The sequence below is a fragment of the Agelaius tricolor genome, unplaced genomic scaffold, assembly GCF_023055355.1.
Source record: "Agelaius tricolor isolate 1412-34295 unplaced genomic scaffold, bAgeTri1.0.p SCAF_6, whole genome shotgun sequence".
Classification (NCBI taxonomy): domain Eukaryota; kingdom Metazoa; phylum Chordata; class Aves; order Passeriformes; family Icteridae; genus Agelaius; species Agelaius tricolor.
Window position 1 is genome coordinate 15,304,665 of NW_027269266.1, and position 21,514 is coordinate 15,326,178.

General features: G+C 41.1%; 1 protein-coding gene across 14 annotated transcripts in view; it reads right to left on the bottom strand.

The window, feature by feature from the left end:
- The window catches only part of KIAA1217 (KIAA1217 ortholog), a 355,044-nt gene that overhangs the window by 16,692 nt on the left and 316,838 nt on the right, over positions 1–21,514 (bottom strand). For 13 of the 14 annotated variants that reach the window (XM_071428811.1, XM_071428812.1, XM_071428814.1 and 10 more), the window contains 5 exons: positions 16,379–16,539; positions 9,842–10,017; positions 3,362–3,492; positions 2,975–3,122; positions 806–1,295 (listed from right to left, as the gene is read on the bottom strand). In XM_071428811.1, coding sequence (XP_071284912.1) covers positions 806–1,295; positions 2,975–3,122; positions 3,362–3,492; positions 9,842–10,017; positions 16,379–16,539 — 1,106 coding nt within the window. The remainder of the gene's footprint in view (positions 1–805; positions 1,296–2,974; positions 3,123–3,361; positions 3,493–9,841; positions 10,018–16,378; positions 16,540–21,514) is intronic. The other variant, XM_071428807.1, reaches the window with a different exon arrangement.

The following is a 21,514-nucleotide window of genomic DNA, read 5'->3' on the forward strand; positions in this document are numbered from 1 at the left end:
TCACTCACTTAAAAATAAATTGCATATGTAAATATTACAGGTCAGTATGGATAGATTCTTTCAATTCTAGTCAGCAACTAAAGGAAATACATGAACAGTAATTGCACACTGTTCTGACTTGTACTAGACTTGTACTTGTTCTGACTGTGCTAGAATTGACACAAACACATGGCAGACTGACAGTGGCCACTGCTCACTAAAGGAACAAAGGCCAAATTTAAATCTGGGTCTCTGCCTTACTATATCACACCGGTGATTAAAGTGCCTGCCTGTAATAAGTTACAGGAGTTCACCTCTGGGTTTTCCTACTGGAAATCATTGGAGCTTCACACTCTTTCACTTTTACTTCTCCATTTTAAGGGATATGGAGATTTAAAGAGGGAATGAAATCCACATATGCAAGTGTTGCCAGAGAATTATAAGTTGAAAAAAAGGTATTTCAACTATTTTCAACTATTGGTTGAAAAAAAGGTATTTCAAAATTTCTAAAATAGAATTCTGATTTTTTTTCAATAAAGATAATTTTAAAAACACAGTTACCTAATTTTGGTTATGTAATTTTTCTGTTGCATTTAAAATCATAGAATAATTTGGGTTGTAAGGAACCTTTACAGGACATCTAGTCCAACCCTTCTGCAAGGAGCAGGAACAAAATCAGAGGGTATCTTCAGAAGTACAGTGTAATTAGGGGTTAAGTACATAAATCTCCAGAATGCATTTGAAAAGTCCCACCTGCAGCCTCAAGAGTGAGACTGGGAGCTCAGACCCAAAGAGAGGAGAGCTGGTTGAGTGGAATGCACCATACCTCAATTGATACAGCTCGATTCCTGCTACTTGCACTGTGAATTTCCTCAATGAACAGGCTCTGCATGGTGCTGCCATTGACAGAGACCTGTGCTGCTGGCGTGGGCTGGGCTCCTGCCGTGGGCTCTGGCGGGGCTGGGCTGGCTGAGGGGTGACCCCCAGCTGTGGGCACAGCTTCACTGTGGGCGCCTGCAGAGGGAGAGCCCTGGGCGTGGGGCACCAGGGCTGCCGAGTGCTGGGACTGGTGGATGACAACGGGCGAGCTCTGCACGTGGTGGACGGTCATCGACGAGAGGGGGACGACTTCCGACTTGACTGATGACACCTGGGACTCGGATGGGATTGCTGCCAGGTTTTGCTGTGCGTGTCCCTGCGCGGGCTTGTGCTCCTCTGGGCTTTTCAGACTCTCAGCTGCAGTGGGCTTTTCCATGGCAGAGTATTGCACGGCTTGGGAGGGATCCACACCCCTCAGCAGTCCTTCTGTAACGTGTCTGCCCAGCCAAAGGGAACACAACAGCACATGGTCAGCACACAGGCCAGGCAGGAGCAATATGCAACAATCAACTCACGCAAAGAAAAAGCACCAAAGTCAAACCAATCAAAATAGTGGCTTTGTATTTCCCTGATGCCCTCAGCTGTATGATTTTATGGCTTTCTCTCAGAGTCAGGAGCTCAGAATTTTGAAGAGGCTACTCTAACTCAGATGGTTTTGCCTTCTACGGTGTTTACAAACCTTCAGTGATGTACTGGCAGTTTCTCACCAAACCAGGAGTTACAGAGGGTTGATTTTAGAGTGAGAATGGAAATCAGTTGATTAAACTGTATACAATATATCTAGCTAAACAAGATGTTCCTGGACTAGGACAGAAAAGTGAAGCTACATATAATGAGAGGCAGCAGTCTGGCACATTGTCAAAACAGAGCCTCAAATGAAGGTTCTGCATCACATGATACTTCATAAAGGTCTTTCCTGTCAAGAGTGTGGGGTAGGATGAGCTGAGGACATAAAGAAGCAACTATTTCTGGCAGCTAGCTGTGAAATGTCTGAGCTTCTGAGTGTTGCAAGCCATCAAATGCCATGAGTTTTTCCATTATTGAAACAGACTTTATGAGGATTAATATGCAATTTTGCTGCAAAAAATTGGGTAAAACTTTGGTATGCATAGCTTATTGTTCTATTTTTCTTTGCAAGACAGGAAATAACTGCAATAATTTTTAAGAAAAGAAACTAATATGAAAGGATATAGACATTTGTCTGCATGGAAAAATAAGTGATGGCTCTTAGAAAACCTGTTACATAAACCATTTTATCCATCTGCCAGTACTGCCAAATATATTTCACATGTGATCCAGGATATATAGAAACACTGGGAAGACTATATTCCTTAGAATAATGGTAGTGACAACAGGCTCATGACTTACATTTTCCTGCAATTGAACTAAAATGGAGACCACCACCACTGACAGTTTTGAGCAGGAATTAAACCCAATGCCCACTGAGTTAAATAAATCAGAAATCATTTGCTGTTCAGATATTCTGACAAACATGGTTAAACACTGGCACTTAGTGGACATTAATTTTTATCTAGTATTCCAGCTTTCTCTAATGCATCTTCCTTGCAAAGAAGAGAAAAAGAATTTGAAGTGTATTCTTTCAGAAGTTTTGGGATACCTTTATCCACTTACACTAATTTCCTACTTTATTTCTTACTGTTACCTTTTAAGGAATGAACCTTTCAGTGTCAGAGAATGATTCTGTTAACTTAAATTGCTGTAAACACTTAAAGTTAATTAGCTCAGGTATGAGACTGTTGCCACTCTAAGTTCTCTCATCCAGGCACTTCCCAGATCTGGAAGTGCTGACTTGAGAGGCATCTAGTCTCAATTGTGAGATCTCAGTGACTGAGGCTGTTGGTCAGAGTGGACTCACTGCACAGAGCACAGGAAAGGCTAATTTGGTCTCTCTTGACAGGGCTCTAGGATTAATCTATAAGTACTGCAAGGAAGCTAAATTTCTCAGAATTGTCATGGCCGAGGGGGAGACCACAAACCCGAAAGCTGTTCCAGCCCTGCTTGAGGAAATTCTTTGAGCGAAAAGAAAAGAAAAGAAAAGAAAAGAAAAGAAAAGAAAAGAAAAGAAAAGGAAAGAAAAGAAAAGAAAAGGAATCACCTCCTGAGCATGGTGAGGACATCGGTCATGCTGCGCACCCGTTTGAGCAGGCTGTCCAGCTTGTGGGGCTCCTCCTTCAGGAACCTCACAGCTTCCACCTCAATCCGCAGGATGGCTCGCATTTTGTTCTGCAGTGTTGGGAACTCTCCTGCAAGGAAAACAACTGTGAGGCTGAGGAGGGAATTATGAAAGCCCTGGGCAGTAAAAGATGATTGGGTGAATGTCAATCACTTGAATGTCTATCTCTCTCCAGGGGCCACGCAGCAAGCTCCCTAATCCCAGCTTTAAATCTTTTTGAAAGTGAAAGTTAATGCCTCCAGATCAAAGGCAAAACTGTTCTGTGTGGTTAAAGGAAAAGAAACACAAGTAAAAAGGAAAAGTACACACCTTTCAGGGTAGCAACAGCTTCTCCCACTTGACGCAAAAGAAAGGCTCCATCTTCAACGTCCTTTAGTGTAACTGTCTTGGTGGAAGCAGCAGAGTCCTTTTTCAGGTCTTCAACAAATGTCTCCAGCTCACTAGCAGAAGAAATAACATGGACAGACAATTTAGGCAGGATTTTCATATTGCAAGCAAATATATGTAAACTGATGGAGTAAACTAAACCAGAAACTTCAACTGTGGCCCCTTTAGATCTGACACCACAGGCTAAACAAATGACAGGATACCAAGAGGGGAGGTGAGAATGCTGGACACTCAGAGCACAGGAACAGGCTTGCAGCTATCCCAGGTCACTGATTTCTGGGACAGGCTGCAATGTGCAGAGCACCGTGGCCTCAGGGCAGCTGTGCTACCAAGGGCAGGTGGGCTGGTGAAACACAGAACAGCCAGTAGCTCTGGGGATAGACACTGATAGACACTACATCCAGTACTGGTTTGCACCTTGTGTTTTCTCTTTGTTGATGACATACAGAGGAATGCCCAACAGTTAAGAAACAACCCAAAACCTGGCACCAAGAGCCTCTTGATACAACCTTGTTTTTCTGCCAGGTACTGCTAGACAGGACACAGGATCCTGTTTCTATGAACAGCCAGACTGAAACAGGAAGTGTGCATTGTTGTGCAGCTCTTGCTCAGCACTTGGATTTAAAAGTGAATCACTTTGGATGCTTTTTCCAACCACTGCCATTCTGTGCTCACTCGAGCTCCATCTGGTGCTTCCTTCTCACCTTTCCCAATATTTTTTCCAGTCTACTTATACTTCACATAAAATTTTGCAATACTTGAGACACATAAACTCTATTTTTGTTTGGGAAGGAGCCACTTCCTTCCATTTGAACTTGACACAACGTTGCTTTGGCTGGAGTTTTCCACAGCTACATAAAATTTTGTCAAAAACCCCCAACCCTGAGATGCTTTATGGGCAACTACACAAATACCCATGTAAACACCTTAAAAAGATCATTTCTTGAGTATCTAGGAGAAATTCACTTCTATTAAGATACCAAATTTACTCACAGGAATATTCTAGGAAGCATTTTAATTGCAGATAGAAAAAATTGCAATGGAAACTGTGAACTGACCACTTATTTGAACCTAGTCTTGGGCATCATTTCTTGCATCCATCAGGGATCAGTTTTGCAACTGCTGTAAGAGAATCAAGGTACAAGAGAACTGGCAGGAGGGGGGGGGGGGGGGGAGAAGCCTGCTCTCTGCACCATCTGCAAGTCTTGCATTTCCACATATTTCCCTTCCACTGCCTTGCAAAGCCAGTCATTCCCCAGACCCATCTCAGCGGGGGAGAAAAGTAGGTGGCCAGTAATGGGATAAAAATAAAGAAAATTCCTTACAGCACTACTGTACATGTAGGTCACTTTAAATCACAAGTACAGTCCCACAAAACAGTCCATGGCAACACAACAAACAATATTTCTCATACACAGAGGAACAGAAACAGGATCAGCATCTGAACATTAAGCATGCACAGCGAAGAGTTAATTTCAATTCAAAACTAAGAACTTTAGAAACTAAAAAATTACTTTGAATCGAGAATCATAAGCTGTGTCTGAAAAGATCACAAACAAGTGGAGGTAAATGATGCTGTTCCCACTTTAGGACCACTTCTCCCAATACCTCTGCCTTCAGAAAGCTGGGGGAGTCCCAGTTCCTCCCAGCACAAGCAGGCTTGCAGGAAACAATCCATTGGACCACACGATGGCAGCAAGGGAACACTTCTAAGGGTGTTCTTCCAGTGGCAGAGGCTGCTAAAATGCAGGTATCTGCTGTCTCTGCCTTTGCAATAAAGGGCACAGACACACTCTAGCAGGAACTGGAGGAAGAATGTGGCCTGCTGTCACTGAGGTAAGGGCTCCTGATCTGTAGGACGGTGCTCTGCAGTCATGCATCCTCCCTAGCCCTTGTGCCCTGGTATTGGCACTGAGGCTGGGCAGTGCTGCTTTGGGAATCATGGGGTATCCCTCCTCCCTTCTGCAGATCAGCACTGGAAAAGCAGCTTCTCAAATATTTGCATCTAGCAGGCAATAAAACAGATAAAGAAAGATGCTTAAATTTGTTCATGCATGGAAAGAAGAGAAAGGAAAACAAAGAACAATATTACAATGTTTGAAGGACTTTGAGGTAGCTGACAGTGGCCCACTTTCCCCTTTGTTTTTTGAGCAGAAATGGAAGGGTCATCACAAACCTCTTTGATTCCATATACTGTCAAACAAGAGAAGTGATCCTGAAATTGCCCAGGGGATACCACATTGCACTGCTTCATGTTGCTAACTGCAAGGGAAAATGAACCTTATCCCTTAGGACCCAAAGACTGAAACAGAATTTCTCTTTCTAGGATTTCTCTTCCCTCACTGGGGGAAACAATGCTTTACAGGTTGGCCTGAGCAAATTAGCAAGACATGCACATTAATGCAGTTTCAGAAGACTGATATAAGATAAACAATTTTTCTGCATCTATATTCTACATGGGGAAGCCAAGGCAACCCTTGTGCTGAGATCTTTCTTTAGGCAAAAAAAGCTTCAAGAGGATCTGCCTCAGACTGCAGTATCAGTAGAACAGGCTACAAAACAACTGACAAAATGAGTGGTAACAAATCACCCAGACCAGATTGCATTTACCCAGGAGTTCTATAGCAACCTGAGGTTGAAACAGCTGAACCATTAATGATAAGCATCTAACTTCTTGATTAAAATTACTTTGGAACAGATTAGTGGAAAGTGTCATAAATGATACAAATAAAAATTTTTAATGGTATGGGGATATTCTGAGAACTGTATTCTGGTGAGACTGACACTTAGACAGGTGTGATGGATAGGTATCAAAACACAGAATAAACAAAAAAGAATCAATGAACAATGGATAAATTTGTTGTGTTAGGTAGAAATTAACATGGTTTGTGTAAAATGAAGGTAAGTCTCATAAATCCATAAACAATAGAAGTTTGGGGACAAAGTATACTGCAAAAGGCTTTCAGCAAGGTGTTTGAGGAAAAGCTTTCAAGAATGCAAAGTTGCCATGGGACAAGAGGAAATTCTTGGATAAAGCACTGAAATAAAGATAAAGGATCAATGAACAGCTAACTCAATGAATGTACTTTGCTGGTGGGTTCCACAGGGATTACTGCTAGGGTTGGTGCTTTTCAACATACCATAAATAATTTAGAAAAAAAAGGATGAATAATTTAACAAAAAAAATAAATCTCAAAAGGCTACTATATTATTCAGGGAAATGCAAATGAAAGGTGGCTGCACAGGACTGCAGATGGGCCATGTGGTACTAACTGACCAAAAAACACCAAAGATCAAATTAACTCCTAATACCTGTAAAGTGTGCTCATGAGAAGAGGAGAAATAAAACCAAAATCAACCCCACCTAAAACCAATAACCTCCCAAAACCCAAAGGTTTTATATACAGTGATGACCTTAGAACTGATGATCATCCACCGTGAGATGTTGGATATTTAATGCAAAGCTCCTGTGGCACATGAGGACAGGGAGATCACACCATGCACGAGGTCATGGCGTGCCTGCATCAGACAAAGCTGCTGCAGGCCTCTCCTGCCTCCATCCCACAGCTGTGCACCAGAGCTACAAAGGGCAAAGAGAAAGGCAACAGGATGATAAAATGTAGAGAAAGGCTTCTAGAAGAAGGTTAGCTAAGCAGACTGAGACTTCTCAGGCTGGAAAAGGCAATAGTGAGAGAAAAGGGAGAGGAAAGGGAGTGTCTATAAAGTAATGACTAGCACGGCAAGGGTGAATATTGTGCTGTCCATTATTTGAGAGTCTGGGGATTGACTGACAGATGAACGATTCAGAAACAAACAAAAGAGATTCTTCTGATATACTTTCCCAAGTATCTGCTACTAGAAGCTCTCCCAGATTGCCAAGTGAAGTTTTGCTTTCATGGAACATGGTTATTATTATTTTAAAAAATCTGATACTTTTCTTAACAAAGTATAAATTGTAAGCTTCTATGGATTGTATCCAATTGAACAGATTGGCTATAATTTAAATACTGTGCTTATAACTCCCTCCTATTAAAGTGCTTAAAATGTACAATATTGAGTGGCCACACCTCTAACATGCTTGTTATGGCATAAATACTTTGTTACTCAATGTATCATAACATCATCATTTGTCCTCGGTCTGGTAAATCTTAAATCTAGTATCTACAAGTGCTATATATAACATCTCTAATGCTGAGTCAAAAGATTAGATTGAAAAAAACCTACATATTTAATTCTGAGTGTGTATTTTACTGTCACAAGTGTACATTAACACTGTGTTTAACAGGTTTCCTTAGATACTCTCTGAACTGTAACCCTGCTACCGTTGTGGCACACATGGGCACACTTCTCTAGGCACCATTATGAATCTGTTGAGCAAGCTTGCTGCTCAACAGAATGCTTGCTTTGAAATGCACACCAACATTTCTGTTGTTTACACCATGAAACTGCCAATATGTTTATTTCCCTATTTCACAGAATCACAGAATGGGTAAGGTTGGAAGGCACCACAGTGAGTCACCTGGTCCAACCACCCTGCTCAAGCAATAATCTTCAGTTGCAGAAGGAAGGACTTTTTAAGCTAAGATTTACCACCTAAGAGTAGTAAATACACTTTTGTGAGTATTGCAGTAATCCTTAGGCTCCAGTGTCTCCCATGAAGACAGTCTACTGATTTAGTCTTATGATTTAGGAAATATCAATAGGGTGACAGTTGAAATCCTAAAAAATGGCAATTTTTGTGTCCTGTTGCTTTGCATTTGTTTGTATATCTGCAGTGGGATCAGTTTAGTTGTAAATGCCCATAAAGAATATTAACATTTTTCTCAGTAATGTCAGTGACATTTGATGTGTAATTTTGTGCTGTATGCTCTTACTATGAATAGCCATCAGCTGCTGAAATTATTGTTGTCAGATGTGCTTTTCTTTCAGGTCTGACCCTACAAATGAGCAAATACATGACAAAGGAATCTCATTGGACACAACTGATTAAAACTAAATGTTTGTTTCTAGCATATCTCTAAAAGAGGTGAAGTAACATTTGAATGATTTAAGACATTTTCCTGTAACTTTAACAAATGAAGTAGCACAGAAGTAGCAGAAACTCTGGAAACAGGAAAACCTCCAAAACCTGGTAAAAGAGAACCATATTGCAATCCAAGTGCTATCCTTAATGAACAGCTGTAACAGTGAATGCCACTGGCACTTGACCTCACTCTGTATCCGTTTTATGAGGCAATGCCATAAACAGCCATCACACAAATTGCTCTTTCCATAGAGAACAGACAACCTAGGACTTGGCAACGAGGTACACAGGAGTGAGGTAAGGAACAGGAAGGTCATTGCTTAAGGCTACAAACCAGCTGAGAGGATTAACTACACCAGCATGGACCATTACTGCACATTCAACCCTTCTTCACGGGACTCTCCCTTAGTAACACCAACCTTCTCTTTACAAATGCACCTTTTTATTACAAGAAGTATTAATGTGACAACTTACTGATCAACAGGAAGGATTTACTCTCTTCAGCTGTCAGGAACTGTACTCTATGGCTCTTCAGTCATAATTTCCTGACAAGCTGACTAGAAATTTTTTCCTTATTATGGAGCAATTCTTCAGGTGTGAAATAAATGCGGCAATGAGAAATAATTAGTTAAATAACATCTTACAAATCTGAGTGTTAGAATTAGTTAAACTGTTTATTAATTTCAGCTTTATCTTGTCTCCTGCTGACTCTGAACTAAACCAAATGACTCGATCCCACCAGTCTTGGTGGGCCAAAGTTCTGGGGAAAAAACCCAGAATATTCTGAAAGGCCTTTACATAACAACAAAACAAGGTACACAGTTAAGCAGATGGAAACCTCAGTGAGTACATTTTAGACAAGGACTGGCATTGCTGACTGTAATTAAAAACTTCACTCCTCTTTTTGAGCTTCCCCTACCTCTCCCATGCAGCAGCCAAAGTACTTACTATTGAAATCTGATTTTTGTACTTTAAGCTAAACTCATTACCTTTGAATCCCTTTGCTCCTCAGGAGATTCCTCCCTCCTTCCCTAAAGCATAATACATAAGGCTGAAGGGGAGAACTAGGGTAGAGGGAGGCTTTCAGAATACAGGGGTGGGCACAGTCCTTACAGCCATCCCTCCCTTTACAGGGGACTTCTGAAGAGGTTGAAACTCTTGGTACTGCTGGGATTTACCCAGTGGGCTGTGATCCCAGTCAGGATCAGTGAGCTGAACAACACAGACACAGTTTTACAGCCAATGTGCTACACAGCAAGGACACATAACTAAAACACCATATACAAATGCAGCTTACCTGAAAGCAGTGGTAAAAGTTTCTACTTTATGGAAGAAAAAGACAGGCAAAAGCAATAAATTTGAAGAGGTTCTCAACCCACCATAGCTTCTTTACAATCTTTTCCTCCTCGCTGAGGTATTTCTGCCTCTCTTGTTCCACCAGGTTGCGCTGTCGCTGCACAGGATCTTCAAGCCTCTTCACTGTTTCGATCACTTTGCCATTGATTTCTAGCTCTGCTTTCTTCACCATTGCCCTCAGCATCTCCTGGTTCTGCAGCTGTTGCACAAAAGAAATCAACTTCAATTTTTCCTGCTTGACTGACATTCCTGGCAACAGAATACATTGCAGAGCTCAGAAGGTTGGGATAAACACCATCCTACAGTGAGTGAGTGTTTTTACCTTCTCCTTTCCTTCTTTAGCTGTACCTATAAACATTACTCCATGTATATATATAACTTCCCATTTCAAACTGATAAACAAAAGATGTTGGGATCAGTATATCACCTTCAATGCATAACTTCTGCAAGGATTGTGGCCCCTTTATTCTGCTTGGTTCAATATGAATCAAGAATTAATTGCACCTTATGAGAATGCTGGATGCTTGACTTCCACTTTCCATCTATCTCACAAGCTTATGCATCCCATGGCCCATACGTGCCTGGTGGATAATCCCACACATTAATATCATGGCTGGAATGCACTGCTGTTTTCAGAATGGAGGTTTTCAGTCTCTCAAGTGGCAGAGGAAGGACTGTAACATGTGGTGCAATTTGGTACAGGCACACAGCTCATCTGCAATACATAAAACCTCTTTTACCCACCAGAAAAACCCCCCTTTATAATATGGCTATTTTCTGAGAACCTCAAGTCACACCTTCTTTCTTGTCTTAGCCTGATGTTAAGTAACTCAAGCATTCATTGTCTTGCTGACAGTAAGCTCACAGAGCAAAACAGAGGTAAGAAGGCAAACTAGGCTGCACTCTTCTGTGGGTAGCCCTGGAGGAACTATGAGCCATGCTCACAAACCAAACCTGTTCAAGTCTGTTACGCAAATCACAAGATTCAAAGTGATAAGCAGGACTCCACCTAGGCACAGCTTTAGGACACAGGCAACATGAACACAACTCTGTTAGCCCAGGAGCCATTTCATATTGTAAGATTTTAAAAAACACCTGTGTTAATTGTGAACAAAGTTCCCATTTTAAAATTAGCACTTGAACTGTCAGCTGTCTTCTAAACATCCAGGCTTAACAGGCAAATCACATTTAACACACAAAATAAACCCATGACCTAACAGGAAGAATCACAAAAATAGGATATCTATAACACAGTATAACATAGTAAGCCTTCTTTAAAATCTATTTAAGAAAATTCATGAGAATAAAAAAAAAAGTGCCTTTGCTGAGACAATTCTTTCCAACCAATATGGGCACGAGAGAAACAAACTCAGTTCCTCACTGATGACTCTTCAGTCCCTGGGCCTGACTCTCTTACTCTCTTCTCCAGCTACACAACTGTGATGAGAGGGAGGGTAACACCTCACTGTGGGGATGTGTGTGTGTGTGTGAAATCTGAGCTGTTACAAGCAGGAGGAGTTAGCTCAAAATTCAGCTGAAGAGACATGTCAGCAATTACTGAAAAAATGAAGCTGAAAAACATTTCAACAGCACAGAACTATATAAATAATATCTAGATTATTTTGAAGACAGTACGTATTTTGTATGTGTATTTTCCCCATGATGGGATTAATGTTTGGATTTGATAAATTAAAATCTCTTACTGCAAGGCCAACACAACTATCTGAGATACACACCTCTTTTATTGTGTCATATTTTCAAGTAGGAAAACCTAAATGAATGAATAAATGGGTGAATGAGCATGTAACACTTCAGTCACACAATTTATTCCTGGCTCTTTAAAAAATGGGGAAATGTGATACATGGAAGTGAGTTAGGATCTGTGAAACAACTGATCCGAGGTCAGTGAGAAGGTCAGTAATAAAGTTAGACTTAAGTCTCAGGTGTCCAGAATTTAAGACTTTGATGTTCCTCAGCTGGTAAAAGGGACTTCCACTAATAGCAAAACTGAGTATGTGTGAGTGTGTGAGGTTGTGAAATGGCAGGCACATGGTTTTTCCTATTATGGGGGTATGTAGAGGAGCTATATTTATTGTGGTGATGTGTACAGCTAAGGTGCTTGTCACCTCCATTTATTAAGTGCTTGAACAATACCAGGAAGTTTCAGTCATAAAAGTTCATCTATTTCTGATAATGAGGACAGGGAATAAAAATGTAACACAGTAAGATTTCAAAAAATCTTGTATGTTGAGGACTCCCAAACCTCAGAGTTTGGAGTGAGCTCTTTAATTTTGGAACATGACTCAATCTTGGTATCAAAGAAATGTTTTTACTATTTCTATGAAAATTAGTGCAATAATTGGCTAGTTATAAAAAACCTGAGTTTGTTCACGCCTGGGGAACAGGGTCAAAAGATGAGAAGGGAGAAGTACATATGGGTTCAGAGAGACAAAAGAAAGAACTGAGGGAGGGGAGCAATTGTGTCAGTCAGCAGCCAAAGGACAGCATGAGGCAGGGAGAGCAGGAGCAAGAAGGAGAAGGTGGTCTCTGGCCATCCCATTTACCTCTGTGCTCTGGAACTGAACTTCACTCTTACCTTTCTTCTGCCAGCAGAATCAGATGTGAGACTCTCTGGCTAAGTGTACACCCCACTTGCCCCTCTGACCACCTCTGCTCCACCATCTCAATGAAAAGATATTTTATGGATCTGCCACAGTTATTCTGGTTCCACAAAACAGAACCTTTGTACTATAAGCTTGCTTGAAAACAAGCCAAATAAACAATCTTAAACATTCATTCTTGAAGAGTCTTTCTTGAAGCAGTACTGAAGTTCTAAAGGCACATACTAAAAGTAAGGAAAACCAATGCAGGCTTTCCTGTCACCAACAAATGGCAATTTCTTGCTAATTTGAGTTACCTCACCTTTTAACTGCAAGCAGCATTCATACAGAAACAAATTTAGCGTACTTTTTTTGAATTCTAGCATCTCTCATACATTCTTTACCCTTGGTTCTCACTTTCAGCCTCACCAATTTCTCCAGATACCTTCCTTGCCCCTCTTCTTCATCTTGTGCTTCAGCCATTATTTGTTACTGTTCTCACACAACTACCCCACTCTGCCTCTAGTACCCACTCCAAGAACAATCTGATAACCAGTTCAGTTCACTTTGAACCAATTATTATCTATGAGACAGGTAACTAGAAAACCAAGTATTAGTTCACAACCCTGCTCCTCATTAGGAGACAAGCATGACCTGCCCAGTGGGATCTCCCACCTCCCCATGAACTCAAGGGCACAGCCACAAACAGGAGCTGGCTGCCTGCAGCTCAGCACCTCTGCAGAATCTAAGTATCTAGCTCCTGAAGTTTGTTACCATACATTGATTAAAGGTAGCAGCTCCAGTTCTATAATGCAGCTCAAATATATATTAATTTTTAATTCAAAGTTACACTTGTGAAATAGTATCATGCCATTTATGACAGTGTTATTACATTTTCTGTCCTTTCTGCAGCACTCCCCTGCAAACAGTGCACTGAGCGAAGGAAAAGCATGGGTGCACACATGTTCCTAATAGGGAACCTTAATCATATCTGACTGTGTTTCCTTAAAGTGAGTTCAGTTAAAGGAAAGAAGGAGTAGACAAAAAAATCCAGTGCATATATAAGATAATGATATAAACCATGTACATACACTCCAAGACTTGGTTCAAACCTGATACTAAGAGCTCTCAATACCTGGGAGCACAGAATGAACAACCCCACTAAGTCATCGTGGGCTCAATTCTTACCAGTGACAAATCCATTCAGGACAAAGGCTGGGCTCCAGCCCATCTCTGGCATTGAGGAAAACTCCAGAGCACCAGGACCTAGTCTGTCCTGAATGTCTCTGAAAATCAGAGCACTTAGAACATGCAAATGTAGTAGCAAGAAGTGTATACAGCCTCTAGCAACAGCCATGAGGTAAATGTCTGTGTGCCAAGAATCTCTGTTCAAAATCCAACCACATCTTAACTTTTTGGTGGCATCTTACATTATACATTTATCTGGTGTGTGAATCAATACATCTGGATCCATTGCTGCTGGATATGGTTTAAAAAGAAGATTTTGCCAGCACAAACAAAGGATACACAAATTAATGGGTCTTTTCTATCATGCATTTCTCTGGTTCTATTAAGAAAATTAGTATGAACTTACAGTGGTAACATCAATTGAAAATTAAACAATAGACATTATTAAGCACAGTTTTACGTCCTGTTCCTGTTTCTTATTTATCCTGCCAAATTTTGTGCCTGTATTTTTCTGAGGTGTTTCTTCCAGTATATCACTGTATAAAAAATTCACACAAACAGGAACAAACTGACTGCCAGACCAGGAGAAACAGTGAAATTGAAAAATAGGAAGCACTGTCAAACATGAAATGAAAACAATCTGGGAAACCAGAAAAAATACTTTTTCCCTTCTACTTACAATTATTTTCAAAAAAACGTAGCACAAAGTATATAATTTAAAATGTGATATTGCAACACTCTTCAGTTTAAAACACTGCCTGTTTCACTTGCTGCCCTACAAACTGTAAGCTTTTTTTCAAAATAGCTCAGGAATGCCATGACAGAAACTCTCATCAATGGAATTTATGTGTAACATACCAAAGTTTCCCTTGAGCTACAGGTTCTTCCAACTGACTATCAAAATTTCTCAACTTCCCACTAGCTCAATGCACCAAGTTTGCTATAATTTCTGAATTAAGGGAAGCCAGCCAGAGTTAATGAGCACACTCGGGATATGTCCTTTTTCCCTTCTCAAGACCTCCTTGGCAGCATTGATTTGTGTAGATGGTAGAAATTCCTTCACTTCTGTGTGCCACAATGTTATGTCTGATCACAAGCAAGGCTTCTGCCCTGGGCAGGGCCATGGAGACAAAGCTCAGCCTGGGAAATGCCATCTCCTTGGTGGGCAGCCCTGTGGGAAGGATGAGCTCCCTGCCTCCAAGCAGCCCTGCAGCCTCCAGCCACGTTCTGAGGCCACATGCCGAGCACAGTTGGGGACCAGACCCAAGGCATTTGCCAAGAGCTGCATTTGGAACACGGTGTGCAGGAGGACAGAGGGGCTGCAGTGGTTTGCAGCACAAATGTGGAAAAATATGCACTTATACATAATGTGCCAGGGCAGAGATCACATGCCAGTGTCTTCAAATGAGATGAGGAACACGATGGCTGGCACGTAGGCAGCACTGCTGAGAATAGCTTTTGAAAGGGACATTTGCTATTGGGGCATACTGATCCTAAACTGAAAGTTTAAATACAAGGGAGCTGTACCACAGGCAGAGGTCACCTGATACAACTCTTTCCTCCAAACATCTTCTGCCATCTCTGCCTTCCCAGCAAACAGAGCACAGGACATTGTCACAGGACCTTCAGTTGGACACATTTTCCTACACTGATGCTTACCTCACCCTTCTGCTCCTTTGCTTGATGACTGGTTCATTATTTAATTTCCTTTAGATAAGGAGGGGAAGGTAAAACATGCTCTGAATTCTGATTTGCATTATCATTATTTTGTTCTAAAATTTATCAGCAAATCATACGTGATTGACATGGTACCATCCCCCTGGTTATAAAACCAGCAGCTGCAGCCCTACAATAGCTATCACATGATGTCACTTTCTGGGTAAGGAGGACTGGCAGAGTACTGAAGCTTCCCCCACTGTCCACTTTGTCTTACAAGAAAGTGCTCTGCCTTCTTTTCCATCTTCTGAGACAATACACAGTGCTCTTCAGTTTCCAATTAAGTAAAAGGCTGAAGACCTGTACAGCTGCATATGCTTATTTTTACAGTGTCTGAGATGAACAGCATATATTTATATTTGCAGCATGACTGTATGTGCCAACATACTATTTTTATTAACTGTTCATTGGTTGTATTCTTTCTTGCAGGTTTTGAGGTGTTGACATGTATTGGGAAGGTATTGTTGAAACCTGAGTGTAAGTGGGACACAACAAACCTTTGCAGCAACATTTGAAATACCTTTTTTTTTCCTTACTGTTCAAGTTGGCTGTTTTTCTGGATTCTGTAAATACAGGACTCAAACTAAGATGGCTTAATGCATATCTACTGATCCTCAGCTACATTTGGGTTTCCTGACATCAAAGTTGTTTATTCAGGGACTTAAGATCTGTCTCAACTGTAAACAGTATGGAGCAGGAACATGGTTCTTCTGACATGTTTATACAGCACATAGCATAGCAGGATCCAAACTGTAATCACAGACTTGATATTATTGTAATATAAATAGTGCTTTAATGTATAGAGTCATCCAACGAAGCTAGAAATTAATTTTTTTTTCTCAATATCTGAGCAACAGTAGTTTAACTGAGCTAATTCTCACACCTCAAGGACTACGTAAGCTTTTGTGTCTGTAGTACCTGGGTATGCCCTTCGCTAAAACTCTGCTACTGAGACTGTACAAAAGGTAAAGGGAGAAAATGAGAGAGAGGGAAGGAGGAAAAAAGGCATTTGCTGCCAAGCCATCTTTTTTCCCAGCTTTGTCCAGGTAATCATACCTGTAGCTGCTTCATCTGGTGCAGCTGCAGCCGCAGATCGGACACGCTGCGTTTCATCCCGTGCAGGCTGAGCTGCATTGCTGGGGCTCCAGAGGGGTGATGGGTGGCAGCTGACTCCACAGCTCCCAGGGCATTCTTCCCCCCAGAGATGGTGGCAGCACCTGCAATAAGCAGCAGCACAGGTTGAGTTCACAGCAGAGAAGGTACAAACGTGATCCCTCCTCTGCCCACTGAATCCACAGGTATTTCACACAGGTGGACGAGAAAAGCAAATGATGGATGCCAACACTCAGTATTAACAGGGACTGGCACCTCCTCACCCAACTGATATATAGTTTTTTTAAGCCAAGCCTCATAAGCTCTTAGACATTTTTATTACACCTAAAATAGCTCAACTACTTTAAAAAGCATAAAATTAGTAAAATAGCTTTTGTAGTAATGTTAAAAACAAAAAAAAAATTAACAAAAAGCAAAATAACAAAACTCTTTACAAAAAAACCAAGCCAAGTGCAAAATGTTCTTGGTCCTAGTAAAACACCTCACAAGAGCAATTAGTTTTTTTGTTCTCTTCTTTTTTCTAGTAAATTGCTTAAGCAATACTTTTTCACTCTTGTCCAATTAGCTATCCTTCAGTTTAAAATAAAGTCCCTCAAATCCTATCTTTTTACCTAATTAAAAAAAAACTTCTAAGTTTTTTTCATTTCTAAAAAAACAAAAAAGAAGTTTTGTCACTCCATGAACAAAAAGCACATTCCTATACAGTATATTTTGAGGGAAGCCTGCACAGCATCAGAGTGTATGTATGCTGGAACCTCAGTTCAACCAGAGCACTGCATTACTCCAGGACTGCTTCTACCACATGCTGTGGAGAGGGGATAATAAGTTATAACTGCAGATGACATAAAACAGCAACAAATCAAATTGGGTCTGAAAGTAACTTTGGGACTGTCTTCCCAGGAGATGTCTGAGACCAAGTTGATGCAAATTCATTCACAGGACTCCTGAACTACGTATTTGTTGATTAATCATCACAGGAGATGGATTCAGTCAAGCTGCCAAATATGGGGAAAAGATTTCTATAGAAAATCTTGCTTCACTGCTTAAAGGACAACTGCATTACTTCTAGCAGGTACCTCCAGCAGCAACCCTGTAAAACCAGAGGAATTAAATGATGGTGTGCCAGAGGCTCTCCAGCCATGTTGCGTCCACCCACTCCCTTTTAGTCTGTCAGAAAGGAATACAGCATAACACAAGGAAATGAGCCGAGCCACACTCTGAAAATAATTATTGTTGTCCTCACAAAACTTTCTTTGTTAAAGAATGCTGTTCTTCTGCACAGGAACAATGCCAAGCTTGTTCTTTTCAGTCTCAAGTACCTGGGAAGAAGCTCTCTTTAGACAGAACAAGCAAATTCCAGTTCATCAGGTACTAGAAATGTCAGCTCCTTCTCACAATTTGCACTTACACACCCATATTCTTCAAATTTTTCTCCTAATGCGTCCCTGCCCCCCCAACTCCCCCAGCAGACAAAATGACAGACCATCAGTACAACAAAGTTCATTTTTTAAGTCCAGTACTTTGTAGTCCTGCAAACTCTTCCCATCACACTGCCAAATCCACCTCATTCCTTGATCCCAAACAGCACAGATGGCTGCTGCTCCCTGAACTACAGCATTAACTGGCCCTCACTGCAAGAAAGACATTGAGAGGTGGACCATGTCCAGAGAAGGGCAACAAAACTGGTGAAGGGTCTGGAGCACAAGTCTGATGAGTTACAGCTGAGGGAGATGGGGGTGTTCAGTCTGGAAAAAAGGAGTCTCAAGGTCCTTATTGCTCTCTACAACTGCCTGAAAGGGAGTTGGAAGGAGGTGGGAGTTGGTCACTTCTCCCAGGTAACAAAAAATAGAACAAAAATAAATGGCCTAAAGTTACAGCCAGGGAGATTTAATATTAGGAAAAATTTCTTCACCAAAAGGGTCATCAAGCATTGGAAGAGGCTGCACAGGGAAGTGGTTGAGTCACCATCCCTGAAGGTATTTAAAAGATGTGTAGATGTGGTGCTTAGGGACCTGGCCTGGTGGTGGACTTGGCAGTGTTAGGTTAATGGCTCAACTGGATGATCTAGAAGGTCTTTTCCAACCTAAATAATTCCGTTATTCTATTCTATGATTAGGTCATTCCCTACTTCAATTTCATACTTCTCTATGATGAAAGAAAGAAATCTGAAGAAACAAAAAATAGCTCATCAATGGATTTACACAGGGATTTTGGTCATCATCTGTTCACACAAGCACACATTCTATCAAGTTCAATGAAATCAAACAAAAACCAGCGTTGTGAGCTTTGCCTGCTGAAGGCAAATTTTCGGTGCACTAAAGAGCATGACACATCTTCTGACTGGAATGAGTACAACTCCCAGAGTGGGAAGTTCTCTCCCCATGCTCTCATCCCTCATAGTCTTTTGAACTATTCCTCCAAATGTGCCTGAGTACAGCTCAGCATAACAACACAGTTATTCCTTTTCCAACAGGTATGGATACCTCAAATACAACCTTTGCAAAATTCATCTGGGGGAAGCATTCTTAAAGATTGGAAATCACACCAGCCTATTTTTTTAAGGTTTTTAAGAATCATGTTTGTTATTTTACCTTCATATGCAATTCTGCTCAATAAAAGCACAGGCACCTCTGGCTGGATCCATGCTACATACAGTGTGCCATGCTATGAGCTTCTGGAGACATGCTCAGACAAAAAGCTCTTCTAGCTTGGTGCAGGCTGTTGTAATGCTATACCATCCCTGAACCTGCTCCAGCTAGATCTGCTTGGTGCTTCAACAGCAGCACTCATCATTACACTGCTGAGCAAGCTGCTGCACATTTTTGCTATACTCCAGTATGATTCAATGGTCTCTTGACTTTCAAAGAGCTCCTTAACAGAAAGCAACACTCAAGAAATAAACAGTCCTTGTTCACTGCCATTATGTACCCACTCCATGCTTCAGTCTAATGTATGCTCATACTTATCTGTCTACATGTACACTGCAGTTTCTCCTACAGTCAAGCATCTATTTCCCTCCCACATGCAGTATTTTTTGCCTTTTTTGTTTAAGAGAATGGTATTTAGTTCATAAACCTTACAGACAGAAACCACCAGAGAGTCTGAAAAATGTGGATAAGCCTCCAAGAGTTCTGATCCCTAGCCACAAATCTGGACTATTTTTGAAAGTACACCTACCTTTGTGCTGTTCTTTGCCTCAAGCAAAAGCTCCAAAACCTCAGCCCCTGACCCTGTGATGAGGCAGCCAAGGCATGAATCAGACCCCACCAGTCCCTCCCCCCATGCTGGACCCCAGTCAATTCACATATTTTCTCAGGAAGGGATGCCTGCTTTCCTTTTAGTGTAGATGGACTGTGATCTGCTTCTGTAAGCAATAAATGTCTCCAACTCCCTACAAAGCAGCTCTCCTCCTCACTGCTGCCTCAGCCACCTCTTTTCACCATGAGGTGCTCTTGGCTGCCACAGTGTCCCTGCTGCAGAGTGTGCTCAGAGCCTGGGAAATGGGGCAGTGGGACCGCTCCCTCCAGCGGGTGTGAAACACAAAGACACTGAGTGAGCCATAACCATCAGCAGCTGATTTCTCACATATTCATATTTTCATCAAGAAAGAATAAAAGGGCAGCTGAATGAGGGGCTGCTTCATCTAGGGAGTGTAGCTCACTGTTGGAAATAGTCCCAGGCTGTAGCTTTGTGATTAGATGTGAGGCCAGATGGATTAAAGGGAAAAAAACAGCACTGGCTCTTGGGTTTTTAAATAAACCTCTTCTTGAGCTAGGTAAGGGAAATTCAACCTCACACAATAATTTCCTAATACTTTGGACAAATAAAAAAAGTTAACTTTTTACAAAGGCTAATGAACTAAGCTGCCATTTTAAAGTACAAAGAGAACTGAAGTGCAGGAAGAGGAAAGGTTTGCTGTGTGCTCAGGGGATAAGGAACATGACTTCTACTCCCTGACACTTGACCTTTGCTATGGTTGTAAAGACACTGCTGTTCTTCCGTTACCCAGATTTTTTTTTTAATGAAATGCTAAGATTTTATTTTGAAGCAGGTTGGCACAAAAGGCCATCAGAAGACACCCCACATAATATTTTTTTTTCACAAATAACTAATCTAATTAAAGAGACACAGTATTTTCAAGCATTATTTGGGGAGATGTGACAGTTACTAGATGGCACTAAATCAGCCTCAAAATAATATAATATTCTATATATACATTAGCGTGCAACTTCATCTCATTGATCCAAAACGAATTCAGGATCATATTTTGTCTGCAAATGCTGATGGAGTTCTAAGACTAGCATGATCTGTCTTTGAGATAAGCAAGCAGATATGGACAATGATTTAATTCAGAGGTCATCACAGCAAGAGTCATACATGTGAGAAGGGCACACAGATATACACAGATGACAAGACAGTTCACAAAGAATGAGGAATCAAATCTGAGCCCTATGTTTGTAATACTTCTCCCTGCTGCCATCTTCCTCTTGTTTTCTATTGGTGGTGTTAGTGCAGAAAATTGTACTCCCTGAACCCCTTCTCAAATAATACTGAAATGTCTTCCTTCCTCTTCTAACAAGGCAGCAACTAGCAAAAATTTTGGTAATCCATGAAACAACTGATCTCAATTTAATAAATGAATCCAGGATTTAGTCTATCAATCTCAGTTGATGAACAGAAATATGACAGAAAAGAGAGAATGTAAGTATTTCTCAGGATATTTGTTAGTAATCTCATGGTGACTCTTACTAGTATGGTTTGGTTTTAGAATCATGTGCTGTTTTTAAATCAAGAGCTCCTTGATACCATGATGGTGTTTCAGGAACTGAAGATCTTTATAAGGATTCAGTCATGGAATTTCTCTTGCATTAGCAGAAGAGACATAGCCAGTCTGTGGAGGGTTACTGCTCTTTGAACCCAAGCCCCATGAAAGAACTCAGCCTCAAGCAATAAAAGATAAGAAATGCAGACAAGCATTGTTATTCCAGACTCATCTTCCTCAGTGAAAAAGCTGGGTTTCTTCAGAGTCCTCAGTATTTGGGGTTAAAGAAGTCAATGGCTTCTACAGACTGGCACAGC